The sequence below is a fragment of the Coturnix japonica genome, chromosome 8 (genome assembly GCF_054131305.1).
Source record: "Coturnix japonica strain WE chromosome 8, WE-NBRP24, whole genome shotgun sequence".
NCBI classification, from domain to species: Eukaryota; Metazoa; Chordata; class Aves; order Galliformes; family Phasianidae; genus Coturnix; species Coturnix japonica.
The window spans coordinates 28241268-28258573 of NC_140670.1; the positions used below are offsets into that span (position 1 = coordinate 28241268).

General features: G+C 36.8%; 1 protein-coding gene across 10 annotated transcripts; it reads right to left on the reverse strand.

Annotated features, from left to right (window-relative positions):
- Positions 1-852: 852 nt before the first annotated feature.
- Positions 853-16601, reverse strand: FAM204A (family with sequence similarity 204 member A). Of its 10 annotated transcripts, none has more exons than XM_085555316.1 (8): positions 16561-16601; positions 15743-16030; positions 14773-14863; positions 14228-14264; positions 13679-13778; positions 11950-12039; positions 1623-1729; positions 853-1269 (listed from the first exon to the last, which is right to left on the reverse strand). In XM_085555316.1, exons 2-8 carry the CDS (start codon positions 15995-15997, stop codon positions 1218-1220), a joined length of 732 nt encoding a protein of 243 aa, XP_085411442.1. In that variant the 5' UTR covers positions 15998-16030; positions 16561-16601; the 3' UTR covers positions 853-1217. The 10 variants fall into 10 exon arrangements, 7 of the variants coding, with proteins under 7 accessions (XP_085411442.1, XP_032301364.2, XP_015722953.2 ...); XM_032445473.2 differs by having other exon boundaries at positions 13679-13781; XM_015867467.3 differs by having other exon boundaries at positions 15743-16061.
- Positions 16602-17306: the final 705 nt, after the last annotated feature.

The window sequence follows — 17306 nt, forward strand, 5'->3', positions numbered from 1 at the left end:
AATGCACTATTCTGTGTCAGACTGTGAATCTAAACTCTTCAAATTGGTGCCATAAAACTTCAGATTACTGTTTATTGGCAAGTTGTTTTAGCCTCAAGTATTTACACAGTAAATCATCATTACGCTAATACCATACCTTTGGCCTGAAACATATCAATCTTGGTTAAAAATACCTGACATTTATTTTACCGATTCAATTCAGGCAATGCAGTGAATACACATACATGCAAAGGCTTCAGGGAGAGAACCTGCTTGTCTCAAATGGGTCCTTTTCACTGAAAACAACTTTGAAAAAACACAGCCATCAGTTCTTGTTATAATTCTTATAAGCATTCAAGCCCTAATTTATCTATGAGAACATTTAACTTTAAGTAAAATCCCATCTTCTTGGGTGCAGCTTACTGTGTAACATAACAGATCCAGATATTTTTCAACTCTATTCTTGATCTACTCAAAGACTCAATGAGACTTTAAAAATTTGAGTTCTTCAGAAGGAAAGGATCAAGGGATCAAGGGAATTTGAAGCATTCCAAGCAGCATGGCACCTGAACATGATGAATAGCATCAGACCCTCCTAGAAGAGCGAGAATGGACTTTATAGGCCAACCTCACTTTATATTTACTAAGCCCGTGAATGCATAAATAACAACAGCTTTAAACAAGTAGAACATTTGTGGTTCTGTCCCTTCTTTTTCCTCTCTTATTCAGCCCATACACCACGCAAAACTCTCAAGCTGACAAAAAATAAAGTAATTCTTTAAGTACAGGAGAGTAGGAAAAAAAAACAGCAAAACTTATCTCTTTCCTTGTACCCACACAATGGGTATATAACAATACAGCACAGAGAACACATCTGGAACGAGTATTTTATTCCATCTTTAGACAGCTCTCTACCAGACTCTGAATGCATTCTGCAATGCATTACAGCAATATGTACATTTTGGAGACACATACTATCTTAACATAGTATTGATTTTTAGAAAGCATTTTTGCTACACTGTTAACAACAACAAACCAACCTAGTGTAAGCTGCCAGGATTAAGAGGAAACACAAGGGATTTGATGTATTGCTTTTTTTGTTGTTGCTTATTTTGGTTGATTTTCTTCATGTTTAAGGTTTTCTCTGAATGTTGTTTTTTTGGGGGGGTTGTATGTGTGTTTAGTCACCCACAAAAATTCTTCGAGTTACATTTGACTCCTCATGAAAACAGGATGGACTACATGTATCCCATGTTGCTTTTTGTTTCCCATCTTTTCTTAGCTTCAAACCTGAAAAAGAGAACAAAATCACATGGAGACTCAAACTCGAGGTATTTAACTCTATTATTTGTTAGCAGTAACAATAAAAATCAAAATTTATTTTTACTAACGTAATGAAGGCAATTTTTACTATATGACAAATACATTAATCTTGGTCAAGCGGCCTTATTCTCAAACACTGCTTAGAAGAAAAAAAGAAATAAAAAATTAAACAAAAATCAAACAAAAAGAGAAGGTTAAACTAAACAAATAAGATCAACCCAAGCTTATTTCAGCCAAGGAAGCATTTAACTGATACTGCATTGCATATACTGAGTGCCATTGAAACGACAAATGCTTAATTCCATACTCAAATAACTTACCCCCAAGCAAGCTTCTTTTTCTTTCGAGCTTCTTGGGCAGCCTCTGCTTCTTGTTTGGCTTTCACAAAGTTGCGGCAAGCAGCAGCTTTGGCAATTTTCACACCAAGCTAAGACATAAAAAAGAACAAAGGCAAACTGAATAGAAGCAAATGGCTCATGTGAAATATAAGCCTCACAAATTACGTGGTTTGGTATTGTTTCTCAAAAGTCAATGAATATTAAAATATCTTTCCAATATTAAGCTGATGTTATACGGTAAGATTGGATGGGAAAGAATGCCTCTTGAGAAACACACAAAGTAGTGGGACACTGTGGCAAGCAATCCTTTCTACTTAACTCCTTCATTTTGAAGGATAAAAGCAAAGGGCAACAGCTGTGCCTCTCCCACCATACCCTTTTTTTAAGTTGTTATTTTCTTTTTTAATAGATATAGATAGACATACACTCCCTCCCTCTCTCTTTCAATTATTACAGCCAGCCTACAACCTCAATTATACTAAAATACTGACAGGTCCCATTGATAGCAAAAACTTCCTGTATGAAGCTCTTAGTTTGGATGAACCATTACTACAACTGCTTCTCCAGTAGTTCTTCTAGTCATGTTTCAATCAGTCTGTTCAGAAAGTAAATGAAGCAGCGTCCTTAGAGTGCACCCAACATTCAGTCTTCACATTACCAGCTTCCAAACTTTTGGTGTGATCATAAGCCTTTCAAATAAGGTCTTACTGGCTGTGAGTGAATACAGCTTAAACTTATTTACCCAGTGAGAAAGTAAAGTTCACACTGGTGCATATCAAGAGGAGAAAAAAGAACAGAGAAAAGGAGAAAAGGTAGAAAAAGGTACCATGAACTATGACCATTACTGCGCTTAATAAGCATTCATAATTCATTCACTGTTGTTGCATTTTGTGATTGTTATCATGACTTGACATTATTTGCAACCAAACTATGAAAGAATTTGGTGTCAGAAGTTACCACTTTTCCCCAATAAAAGCAAGCAATTAATTTATCCAGAACTACTACAAGCTGTGATGTAGGCAAGTAAGCTTTTCCTCTATCCAATCCAAAACCTACCAGTAAGATACAAGACAACCCACCCAAAAGAATACTCCTTAACACCTTGGTTTGGGTTCCATTATTGATGTGTACTGCCGTGAACAATCTGCTTTGTCTATCTATATAGGCAATTATTTACTCTGAAAAACACTTAATCCAAATAAGATGACGGGCTTAACTTTAGATGCATGGGTATATCCTTCTACCTTTCTCCTGTTTAACACCTTCTCTGGTTGATACCCAGATGAGCAAAAGAAAAAGAAAAGCCTTTTCACTCATCACTACAAGTTATTTACTTTGAGGTTCTTTCACTATCCAGGAATCAAATTAATCTTTCTGCAGAAGAGAATCTGCACACATATCAGGCACTAAACATCAGCTCATGCACCACAATAGGCTCTAAGCACTGGCAACACAAGCTACCAATAGGTAAGCATATGATTTTTTTCCTCCCCCAAATGGAACTGTGCAAAATTACCAACACTACATGATTTTTGAACCTAGTTTTTGCATGGGATTATTACAGGGTCATAAATAAGCACCTGAGCAATCATCACAATGCACAAGATGTGACATTTCGAAACTTTCCTATTGGGTATATAATTTTTGTAATGAGCATTAACAACATTTAATATAAACCATATCACATTGTCAGTGTCTGAACAGCCAAATGTGAAAGGCTACCAAAGGCCTTGTTCACACTGTCACCTAATATAAGCAGTTATTCACCTACTTGTATTATAAACATGTTTGTGAAAATTCACATAACATACTAAAAAACATAGTAAGAAATGGTCAATTACTGCCCTATATTTAGAGCTAAGCTGATGCCTTCCATCCATCAGAATCATGCTATCATTATTTTTGAATTGCATTTTATATCCTAACATGCTAAAAAGAAAAACCAAGCAGCTCATAATATGTGATGAATAATGGTTTCTCCCTAAAATCACACTGAACACTTACACGCAGGCAGACATTCACTACCAAGGTCTATAAAAGTATAAGAGAAAAAAACACACTGATCTGTGTTTCTTGGAAGACTGAACGAGTTCTTCCATCTTTGCAAAAATGGGATAATAAGACCCTCTGTAGTGTATGTGGAAGTAAAAGCAGAAATGTTTTGCAGTGTTAATGTTATCATTTCTAGGCTACATAGAGACAAATTTGCAAGACATGAAAACAAATGTGTCGCATATAAATACACACAAACACTGCAGGCAGATTAAATGCTTTTTGCTCCTACCCACACCCACACATACATCTACACCGCCCCTCCCAAAAGAAAGCCATGAAAGCTTGGTCAATGGGTTTTACATTAAAAAAAATATATTCAGGTCATCAGATAACTCAATAAAATACATTGTTAAAAGAAGTAAGAAAGCATGAATAAAAATATATACAACAATTTCTTGTGTAGTCAAAGTATCAGCATTTTCCATATAGAGCATCCAATATTTTGCTGCATTTTAATTAAGGTGTCTAAACATTATCACAAAGAACTGCAAATTGGTCAGAGCACGCAGTAAGGAAAATTAAGCTCTAAAGGCTTTTTATCACCATATTTCAGGAACCAAGGGTGTAAAATGTTCTAATTTGGGATATATTAAAAGCCATAAAAGGTCTTTCAAAAAGATTAATGGTACTTTGCTTGGATTTAAGATAAGGGCTTTAGCTGGTTGGAAAAGCAGGGCCCTGGCTAGACCCTTGAGGCATTCATCTTTACAGCCACTTGGAAGATTTGTAAAAGCGTCTGCATAACCTCCAGCAAACGCACTGCGACATTTTCTTATTTTTTTTATTATTATTTTTTTAAATTCCTTTCAATTTTTACAGGTTTAAAGTCTGGAAATCACATCGGATAGTAAAGCCGATATGGCGGGTCACTGCCGCAACAAAATATATATATGGATATAAGGCATGCTAAATAAAGCAAGTTGGCTTCTAAAAGGTCAGAGATCTTTCCATTTGGAAGTTTACCAATAATCGTGGCAAGCATCCTCCTGTAGATCCTTAATGTAGCATAAGTGAAAAATTCCTTATCGTGAAAAAGAATGGATGTTTCTACTCGTCTGAAAGCGCTACCTTGCTACAAATTCCTGAAGCTTTGCTTCTTCCTAAACAAACACCTTCAAAAACAGCAATTACCAAACTTTCACTTTTTACGGAATAACAGGTCTCTATGAAAAATATATATATATATTTATGCCATTCTCTTTTGTTCTTTAATTAAATGAAAACAGATGTTTTCTGAAGTAAAGCGGAACCATTACTGGAGTACTTAAAGTGTTAAGGTCTTTAATTTTTATATCAGTTTGGTCTACAATTCCTGATTGTCTTTACTCAAGCTCAACATTAATGTCAAGCAAGTTACCTAGGAGACGAAAGAGATCAAAGAGACAAAAAACCCTCAAATGTCTGATTAATCAAGCCTGCAAACAGCTTATTTCTTTTAGCCTGCATGCAAGTATGAAAATGAGATTCTGGGAGCCGTACATTGTGCAGATTTGTTCATTCTTATCAGAACAAAGCCAGCGGCAGCTTATTTCATGGATCATTGGCACTGTCATCAGTGCTACACAGAACGGGTGACAGCTCCTCATTTTGAGGCTTGAACAAAATTAGCAAAAAGTCGGCACAAATTAGCCTCTCATCTTTTTAGTAATATGACATTATTCATTTACTTTTTATCCAATTTTTAATTTTTTCCTTGTCAGCTATCCCTTTCTAGTGTTTCTTGCACGGCATCATAAAACACTTTTAAAACAAGCAAAGAAACGGATGAAGTTGAAATAGTTCAGGCAGAACAGTAAACATTTGCATTAAGTTGCACCAGCATCTGCTATAACTTCCAGAAAACTTCCCTGGAAAAAAAACAAACCAGGGCATTGCATTGAACACTTGGGTACCATACAGTAAGCACGCTCCATTCAATAACACTGCGCGATGTCAATGCTGAATGGTGCAGGAAATGAGACAACAGCTTCAAGAATTGCTCCAGAAATATTTAGGTATGATACACAAAGCGCTAAACCCGCACAGGCTCTAACAAAACATCTATATTCAAACAGGTCCTGAAATATCCTATGATCATAGGAGTGAAGCCAAACAGCCTTTTAATACAGTGTTACAGTTTCTCATCAAATATGAATCTAGTTATTTCAGGCTTGCCTTTAGCAATGATTTTCTCCTTTTATGTTATGGAATGTTATCCATTGCTGACGTATATAAAATATATAAAGCTAACAAGAATACCGAGTGGATTTTGCAGTGAAAATTGTCCCCTTTCAATGATGTGCTCGGCTTCCACTGTAAAATACTTTGTAATACCTTTGTTGTATTTTTATGCTGTGTATTACAACAACAAATTATATTTGGATGGCACAGTAATGGAGCAAGGACGGAAAACTGTTGTAACATTAAGCTCTTCTCTCGATTTAAACATTAAAACGTCAGTAACTTCTTTCATTCATGAGAAAACACAGCATTAAAAAATTAACTATAAGCTGTTAGATGCTTTACACAGCCCCCTTATAAGAAAGGCAGTTTTAAAAAAAGAACTGTAGTACTGTTTTCAGCAATTTCTTTATCTCTGTTCTTCTAAGTAAGAAAGCTTATTAACAAGCTTTGAACTTAAAATCACATTTACAATAATGTGCCATCAACAGTTTTATAAGCTAATTAGAAAAAAAGATTAATTAATGACTGGCTGCTAATAAAATGGCAATCATGAAGAAAGAAACCAAGGGTGCTAAGCTTCAACTACCACCAATTAAGAGCTAATTACAAACAAATTATATATGTGTTTTGCTGTGGGCTTTAATTTACTAAAATGGTTTTAATTAAAAGAGAAAACATGCTGATTAATTGAACTGCAGAAAAAATCTACAGTATAAACTGTGCTTTGTCTGTCTCTTTAATTAGACTTGTAACATCTGAAATCTTTTTTTAAGGTTTGTTAAGGAAAAAGATATACATAATTAAGGGAGCATAAGAATGTAATTCTAGGTGATAACCCTGCCATGTTCCATAGGTTAAAAGAAAACAACCTCAACGGAGAGTGATATTTGGAAGCATCTCTGCTAAGTGTTAGAAAGAATCTTCACAGATTAAGAAAAATAAATTCTTTCTTCCCCCTCCTTCCCCCTCCTTCCCCCCAGAGCCCTTCAGCAGGCAAGACTTCCAAGTTAATTGGTGTTTAAGTTACATTCTGTATTAGATTGCATCAATCTCCTCAGGTAGCTAAAAGCACTATGATAAATTATGAATTTCGCACAGAATTTAGAAATGAAGCTCCATTATATAATATACGGAAGAGCAATCAACTCAAGGCACTACAATCTATCTGAAATTGTGATTTATGACCTACCCAGCTTCACGAGACAACAAACAGCTAAAAGAAGGCTTCTCAATTGTTAAGACATACAACCCTGCTCACATCCTTCCCCATGATAGAGCTAGAAGTTACTTACACACAATGAACGCTAATTGGAACACTGTAAAACGGTCAAAACATGCAACACAAACTGTGATGACAACAGCAAGACCAATAATTCTGTGAAATGGATACCCAATGAGTAGATAATTAATATGGTCTGTTATGATGTAGACCTTTAGTCTGATTACAATGCCATTATTTTTGCATAAATTGCAGCTTTAAAACAACAAAAAAATCTCACCAAAATGCCAGAAGCCACAAAGCTAAGTACGCAGTGCTGTCAAAAAGCTTGCGCCATACAGAGATTGACAACTATTTCAGTAATTTGGTGTACTAAATCTCAAAATATTTCTGATCTTCCATTTTGACAGGTAAATCTGACATGGTCTCACTGTGTTCAAGTTACAGTCCCCGGGCTAACGTGCTCTTCTTAGACAACATGGCACCTACTTACCAAGCAGTAGCAGGAAAACCACAAGGCAAATGCAAAGTCTGAGGTTTAGACAGATCAGTTCTCTGAATAACAGAACCAAAAAAAATCTGCATTCAAAATGATTTCAGGAAGAAAAAATACTAAGAAAAACTTTCTCTGGGAAAGGAAAGAAGAAGCTCAGAAAACATTTTCAGGTTGACAATTTGAGGGTGTAGGGGAAAATCTTTTGGAGTTATTTCATTGAACCATTTAAAGTACCACTCCAAAGTGAAATGAGTTTTCAGCAGTTACCAGACATCTCCATGCACTCAAATGGTTACTCACCTCCAATAGCACACAGACACAGTGCTCTAACTATGCAACATTCCAGACAGAGCCCCACACAGACAGTAACAACAACTGAAGTACACTTCAAGGTATGACACCAGAAAGGTATTTTTGAAACTGCTAGAAAAGATAACGCAACTCTAAGGGTCAGTCCCCTGCTATATACAGACCCAAGTACCTGCTTTCATTCAATCTCAGTCACCCTAGAGCATCCCCAAGAAAATCATCATTGTAATTCAGTTAAACATCCACAGACGTCATTCTCACTTTAAAAAAACCTCATTTTAAAAGGTTCAGGACTCCTACATTAATTTTAGCATTTATCTTAACATCTACCAAATTAAACAATTCATAATTAAACGCAGTGTTCAAACTATAGCTTTAGGTATGTCATTACACATTTTGAATGCAAAACTTTAAAACCAGGAGATGCCAATGCTGAAAACCCAAGGTACTTATATCACAGCAAAGGCAGCAACTGGATTACAATAGCAAACCTTGACTGCTTACATTGTACCACCATGCCACCCTGACTTACTAGTTGTTCAATACTAATAGTCACCTGATACAGGTTTTAGAAGAACAACTTCTACTACTCTTGCACTAGGTTGAAAAATCCATAGAAAATAACAATTAAGCAGTGCGACACACCTGCACTATGCGGACATCCAACAAAAATTCACCAAACAAAAGGAGTGCTGATCTTCTATGCACTGCAGCATAGAGATGCTCAAGCTAGACTGGGTTTTAGAAGCAGAACAGCTGAAGAAGCACAGTTTGTGATGGACCACGTTACTCTGCACAGCACAATCCAGACATGCCCATATTGTTTCTCTAAGAGTTTCACATAAATCATGAAAACAATTATTTGGGGATAACCATGACTCCCTGGTGAAGCAGAACACCCCATAAGACATACTGTGGGGACAACAGGAGACAAGGGGTAACACTTCATAGTGAGGCGAGCCAAGAGATTAGGTTATCATTATCACAGGTGTACAATCCATTCTTACTTAAAATATATTTTTATACATTTTTAGCCACAGCCCCAAAAGCTACATGCAAATCCACCTGTAGTCATCAGCAATTGCAGAACCTCATGTACAAGGTACCCAAGTTGTAACCACCAGTCAAAAACCTTGAGAACTCTACTAGATTATCTCAGCTTATTTCAAAACCAGCACGAGTGTCTGCCAAGCAGAAGAAAGCAACAACTAACACACAGCCCAAAGCCTCATTTATAGCAGTACAGCAACATTTCCCCTAAAAAGCCTGCAACAAGTACCATATGGAAACCAAAACATCCAAAACCTTGAAGCAGTATCATTTATGTGTTAAGGATATGCATTTCAGTGATTCGCTCACAGCTGCTAGATTATGCACATTGGCCAAATCATCAGTGATTTGAAGGAAATCTGATTTTAAAAAACCTCACCGTGTCATAACGATAGCATATTGACAGCATCACTTTAGCATTCCTTTGCTTTTTAGGACATATTTCCACTGCCCATTCTCAGTCATCTGCTTATTTTTGGCTTCATTTTTCTAAATACTGAAGCTGCCCTATCAGTTTCACAGGCTTATAAATGTTATACATCAAAAATTAGTTTCACTTATTAAGGCAGAAAACGGCTTTAAGAACTCTGGGATCTGTGCCTCAAAGCAAAAGCTTTATCAGCAGGTTCCAGTCACTGCTTCTTGCAAAAGAAAATGGTGCCGATTAAAAACCCATACACCTGATTTCAAAAAGAACACCTACCCATTGAACATTTTTCACATGGCTACAAGGGGGGCTGTACCCCCTGCACCCCAAATGGAAGGCAGCTGCTTCTCACACACACAGCCCTGCAACGTTGCTCAAGAAAAATAAAAGCTATACATAAAAAGATGAGGTTGAGATAAGGGAACAATAATTCATCCACTTATTCCTCTGCACTTCAGAAGTGTTGCACTTCGATGCACGCCTGACTTGCTCACAACGTTGTGCTGAATTTGGAAGTTAAGGCAAAAATAACCCCATAGTCTAAAAATTAACTCAGTTCTTACAAGTATTATGTAAAAATGAGCTTCAAATTGCAAAGACAGGAGGAAAGCTGTGACTGAATCACTACTACAAAACATGAAAGCAGTATTTTATTTATTGCACTTTTGCACAAATCAACGCTGTTTTCAGTCAGCCTCTCCCATAACTAAATCCTTTGCTATTGCCCTTCACTGAATCAAAATTAGTCACTGTGAGGACATTCTTGGAATAAAACTTTATATGGTAGAAAGAAAAAAATACATAAACGTAAGCTGTTAAGATTACAAATAAAAACAAAAATTTTGCAGCAGTTCACATAGCAAATCCTTGAAACACTAGAGAAGCCCAGTGAATTCACTGCATTTCTGCCATCACAGAACTCATGAGATCAAGACTGAGTCGTTTGAGTTTTCCTTCTTTCAGCATGCTATTTACTCAGGTAAACTCACTTAACCAAAATCAAATCAAGGCTGTGAATGCTAATAAATAATACTTCAAGCATTTTGTTTTCAGAATTACAACACGCTAATATTTGAAAGTCAACAATTTGGAGCTAATGCTCAACAAATATTCTATTGCTGTAACACCTGCGATATGCTAGATGTTACACAATCCCATGGTTACCAAAATCAGATAACAGTTTATCATAAATATTACAAAACCTTAAAACTTCTTAATTTGTCTTTATAGTCAAACAACTTGCAGTAGAACCTTAGTATGTTTTATTGATTATGATACTGTAACCACTTTCAAGTAGATGGAATAATGATATTTGTGAAGGAGAACCTTTAGAGTGTTTTTAATTCTGAACATAAAAGGGAGTATAACAGTATCACAGTGAGAAGTTGGCTGGACCTAAATGAAATATTAGGCTACGTTTCTGTCACTGTCAGAAGCCATTATCCCTGTACAGGGAGGTTATGTGATCATAAGTGGAAAAAGGCTGTCTAGTAACTAGAAAGTGCCCTGTGTGTCTAAGTGTAGGAGTTTCTACTGAATGCACAGTAACACACACTGAGGAAGTTAGTTTTACCTAATCATAGTTATGGAGCACAAAGGACTGTATTTCCTGTCCCCAAAATCATCTAGATTTTACATTCTTTGCAATATCACATTATATGCCATTAAAACAAACTCAAACCTGCAATTTCCCATTAAAATTTCACTTTAAATGCTGTACTTATGAAATGCTAAATATTTGTAAAAGAAAGAGAAGCATCCAGAATGTTCTGGATTCTTTTTTTATTTAAATGCCTCCTATATCTTTGAACACCTTTGAACTTTACTGGTACAAGCAGTGAAAACTTCCACTACATCTGAAGACAGGTGAGCACAGAAGACAAATGAAAGAAAGCAAAGCCTTGGTTGAAATTATATAGATCAGATGAGTTTCTGAAAGGCTAGCTCCTACACTCACCTAAAATAGCATTGTATTTAGGTTTTTCTTCTTAGCTTCAAGATTATTTAATTTACCCCTTAATTTTGCTTCTTTTGCACTTTCTCCCCATGCCCACATTTCAATAGGCACAACAGTCTATGTGGATTTCAGTGAAGTACTGTTGTTAGTGCATATTTGGTAGGTGTAACAACTGAACCATTACTGATAATGAACTGCAGTTTCATATGTGATAAAGGTATGTGGCAGATCCCCTAGCAGATCCACAGCACTGTTAACTACAAGTACAAAAGACCAGATCGTTGCAGTGAACAGCCACAATATCATCCTAAACACAGGCAAAAGTATTTTACTAAAACCCCTCAGTTACTAATGACTGACTTGTGGAGTCAGTATCAGGGTTTCAAGGCAAGGTTACTTGGTAACATTCATGGCTCTATTTTCAATTCTAACATATGGCTACACTTGTCCAAACATGACTGGATCAGCAGCTAAATCCTTCAATCACTGACAGAAATCTAATTAGGAAACAGAAAGGATGTCCCAAACAATCTTCAATGCTACTTTATTTGCAGCTTCTTCTAAATAAAGCCACGCAGATGTTCACAACTATTTTTCTTTTTTTGCCCTAAAAGCTTTTAATAGACCACTTACCTCACGAGTTGCTAATCTATCACTCAGCTCCTCAGCTTTATCAATGTCACCTTCAGCCACGGACTTCTCTATGCTCAGTTCAAGGCCAGACTGGAAAGAAAAAAGCAAATACCTTTAAGTAAATAAATAGAAAAATTATACATACGAAGAAATTATTTTAAGACTTCTGTTAAAATTAAGACACTGCATGAACCTGTTATTTCTATGTAACACAAATCACTTTGTCTATGTATTGTAATGGACAGTATAATTAAGAATTCACATAAAGACTGCCTGAGCACAAATCATTGCATTAGTTCCACCTTATGTGCAGGATAATACTGTAGGTTAAAAAAATTACACGGACTAGTTTATGCCTGTCTCAATAAAATTCATCTGAAGATCTGGCTTATCTCTTCCATCCCTGGAGCTTTCTAAACAAAATGTGAAGTATATGTGTCAGGTAACACGAAGAATGGCAATTACCACTGTATCGTTACAGTTCTAAGATCTTATCTTTATCCAAAAACTGAGTTTTGGCATGGAGCCACTCCACTACACCAATAAATTCAGAATTCTAGTTATCCTGTGGAAAACAATGAAAACAGTTCAAAACTCAAGCTTTATGATCAACATAACTCATTTATGACATTTACAAATAATTTAACAATAAAACATTTAATGGAAATTATCACTGGAATTTTAGTTGGAAGTTTCTGAAAGGATCCAGACATTCAACACAGCAGTTGGCACTGACTTCAGAATTTCACAAAAAAAAACCCCACTCCTTCATTAATCACAAGAGACGTTTTACAGTCTCACTGGATTTAAGCATTCTGTTGGTTTCATAATAAATACTTTCTTAAATAAAAAATAGAAAAGCAAACAATTATTGAGAAACAGAACACTTAATTATTCAGATGAAAGTTAATAGAGTGCACAACTGAAAAGCCAACTGTCAGATACCTTCTCTGAAATTAATGAGACGTGTTCCTCTAGCAATTAAATCACAACTTAAATGGAGAACAGCTGCATGTTAACACTCCGGGCCTCATTCCAGATCTATACTGAGCAATTTAATGACAAGTAAATGCCCAGCAGAAGTCAGAACTCAGGCAGAACTGATCAATATCAGTGTCAATGCAGAAGTTTACTTTGAGCAAATGAAAAACAGAAAGTTCATGATAAAGGATGCCACCTGAATACTCGATGTCTTAAAAATAACAGGGGACCACTACTGTTAAACTACAGAACAAACTCATCACATTTCAAGTTCCTCACACATCTATCATGTTCTATCAGTTATACCAAATATGGCTAGTTACACAGCAACAGTTGTGAACTAAGTGTGTTGTAAATTCAGTAAAACTTTATGATAGATTCAACCCCCGATTCAAAGAGCTACTGGTCTCAACCAATGGACCGACTTGGAACACTCTGAAGTTAAAACACAGTAAAAGGTCACTGTAATCAAACAAGGCATATCAAATCTTTTTTCTCTTATCACAACAGAATATAAAACCAAGGAAGGAAATAGGGCACCAGTATTGTCTAGAAACCTTTCAACCCAAGTAAAACCTACATGACACCAGAGGGGGATTCATTTAAAAATACGCACAGAATTATTCTTCTTTATTGACTTGGTCATATGCTTACTTCTGAATAGACTCAGTTTTACTGTTATTTCAGTTAGCACAGCCTTCTTTTACTAGCAAAAAAATGATGACACAGCTTTTGTAACAACAATCACCTTTTGTGGAGTTCTGCTATCCACAGGTGATTCAAATCTATCATTGATTCCAAAGTACTGTGTAAGTTCTTTCCAGTGCTCTTCATTGGCCAACTGCTGACTACTAAAAACCAAAAAATAAAACTCATTAATACAACCAATTTGTTTCCCACAGCTTGTAACGTTCTTTTCAAAACTAAAACAAACTCTCCCATTTGGCAGATGCGTTCTTTTCACCTGACATCTTTTAATGCAAGCTATTCCTTTTCTTCTGTAGCCACAACGCCGCAATCTTGAATGCAAGCTTGTATGCAATTATATGACAAACACCACTAAGAACAATAAATTAATTTTAAATTGCATTATAAAAAATACTATTCTGTTATTTTAAATCAAGCAGTAAGCAAGCAAAAAATCACTAGAATTCAATTCAGTCTGTAGTAGACACCAAACAACTTGAGTACATACACAATATGACAATGTTCAAAGACAGTGTCTGGCTACACTTCTTACAAGTTTTGCTTGATATTAAAAACAGACCTCATATAATCACATTGACCTGGTTCATACCTCTTAGTCACTTCATTTTTGTCCTTTTCCCATTTTTCTAGAAATGAAAAAAAGAAAACCCAATATTACAGTGATGCCCTATTGCATCCAATAAGGTTAGCAGATCACTAATAGAGGATGCTCCCATTGAAAGACTGTCACAAGAGGATCTATAAAGAATGATTATGGGGGAGTTAAACTACTCTGCTGTCAGGCCTGTCATTTGAAGAACGCCTTACAATATCTGTCAAGAAGCCTTGATCAGAACGAACAAAATAACATATAAAATAATGGACTGAAAACATGCTCAGCTAGTTTAAGTCAGTACTGACTGAATAAATTCTGCCCCCTCTTTAAAAAGAAGAGGAATGCTTTACTTCAACTTTAAGTAGCAATTTACAGTCTAGGCCTAGAACAGGTGTGTAACAACTAGAAAAAGAAAACCCTACATATCAGACGACACCTATTCAGGCATTCAATTATTGATGAAAGCTAAAAATGTACTTCCAATGCACTTAACACTTATTCCATTTGGAAAAAATAAGGTCTGGAATTATGGAAAACACCTTTTCTGCGGCGCTTTCTTTTTCGGCCTTGGCTTCCCTGCTTTGCTTCCATTTTCATGTCACGGTTTTTCTTCTGAAGCTCCAAAAACTTCTACAAGATTAAGAAAAAGCAAGGATCAGTATTTTTTTAATGTTTGTTTGTTTGTTTTTAAAGTTACACAGAACACTAAGAAATGTTGTCCCAATATCTCACTTACCCATAGTACCTTCCTGTATCTATTACATTCAGACTTATGCACTGAGAGCATCCAGCCCTGATGGTGTTAAACTGCCACTGGCTCTAACACTTTGCCACCAGTACCACTGACTTTCTGCCCCCCATCCCCTCTAAGTCCCAGGAGCATTCAAAATAGTTTTCTCAAGGAGCACGATGCTGAATATGCTTTTGTTGGTTGTGTACTCCCAGGCTATAGAACAGTTTGTTATTGCACAGACAGTGGTTTAGAATCTAAGACTACTGACGGTATATTCCTTGCACATCAGGAAAGTTTTTAAATGCCACAAGAAAAATAAAGAGAGGTTATAAGCAGTTATGAGTCTGGACATCTGCACCTAACCCCTATGCAAAGCAGAAAGGTATAGCTCTACTTCACAGATAAAAATCACTAGTATAGTCACTAACACGCTTAGTTATAAACCCTTTCACACACAAAAATCAATACTGAGGAAGATCAGCACCCATATACTACCAGAAACACAAGTCGTATACAACTGAGTAGTTACCCAAACATTTCTTTGCTGTGCTTTCAATCAGTGCTGCGCAAGAAAATAATGCAAGGTTTTCCTGTTTTTCCTCCTGTTTAAATTCGCGTTCTCTCTACCTGAAGCAATCTAAGGTATAGTATTGCGACAGCACTTTTACTGCATTTCATTTTGTATTGGTATACCTAAAATATCCAAATTTGAGTTGCTGAGATTTAAAAAGCAGCTATTCAAGTAACCTCTGGATATCTGAAGTTACGATACCCACATTCCACATATTTAAAGGCACTCCATCAGGGCATGTTTGAGATGTGTTTTCTCCATCTGTCACAGGTATCAAAACTGATTTAGTGCTGGTATTACTTTCAGGTCCATTCTCCTGCAATTCAGGCAGCTGAACTCTTTCTGTATCTTCCTTTATATCTTCATCCTTCAAACAGGAGATACATGACTCCTCTTCATTCTCAGAGCTCAAGTCAACATCACTTTCACTCAGTCCTGGAGGTAAGAGACCACTCCACATCTTCCTCGTGCAAGGCCAAGGCACTGGGAGTCACTGCATAAACACAGGAGTCACGTGAGTACACCTGTCGTGAGACAAAAACCACAGTCAGCCAACAGAGAGTCAGAAACACCAGAATATAATAACAGAAATACTGAGCTACTTTACTCCTGAGGTGCTTTACACGATATCTTTATAAAGCTGTCAGTACTTACAACTTCAGAAGAGAAGTTAAGAAAGGATTTAAGCACAGCGACTAAAGACAGTACAAGCTTGGTTTCCTCTTCCTTATTCTTTAATGTTTGCTCACTTCGGGTTTATTTATAGTTGCTTTAAGAATGACACAGCAGCATCGTCTCCCCAAGGTAGCAGAGAACCCACAGCCCTCCCACCGACAGGGACGAATCCGAAAGCGGGAGGACGGGAAGAACCCGCTCCGAAAACAAGCCAGAAAGGGAGAAGTGCTGCTCCAGGGCAGAGAAACAGAAGGACTCGATAAAAAAAAACAAACACCCAACAGCACAACCAGGACCCGAACAACCCCATCACCCACATCACCAGCTGAAACAGCACTCCGTGTTTACCTGGCCGCCATCTTGGCACCCCTGTTACACCCCCGCCCTCTGATTGGACGCTGCCCCTCAGCCAACTAGCGGGCGCTTTGCTGCCTTGAGCCCGGCCTCCATGAGCCGTATGATAACAGGGCCGGGCGTGCAGCTTCACATTGATCTTATATCCCCAGATATATGAGGAGTTCCAGTGTAAACAGGGATAAAGGAAGACAAATGCCTTCCCCATAGCTGTATAACAGATCTTTCAGTGTGTTTCCTTTCTATGCCGTGATATTACATCCTCAGCTTCAGTTCTGAAATCAATTAATCCCGTCATTAATCACTTTGCCATGAACCACATGTAAATTTCACACTCAGCTTGCTAACTAGTTTTTTTTCCTCTCATCTGGGAAATCGATTTTTAAAGAGATTTGTTTTATTTACATTTAATACTTGGTTGCATTTGGCACACAGATAAGTGGTGATATATAAATATATCGCTATTGTGTATTGATTTTAAGGGATACTTTCCAAAGAACAAGTTTCATCTTGTTACAATTTGTATCCAAAGAAACAGAAAAACAACATTGATAGATTTCCCCCTTTACTTTCAGTGTCCCAGAAGCTCTTGCATTCAAAGGGTGGGTGGCTACTGAAGCTACAGTTGTTTAATAACAAGAATTTGCAACTTACCCATTTTTGGATTTGTTACTTTTGTTGCTGCCGTGGTTGAAGCAATGTGTGCAGAGTCCTTTAATGAGTTAAAACAAGCAGGGAGC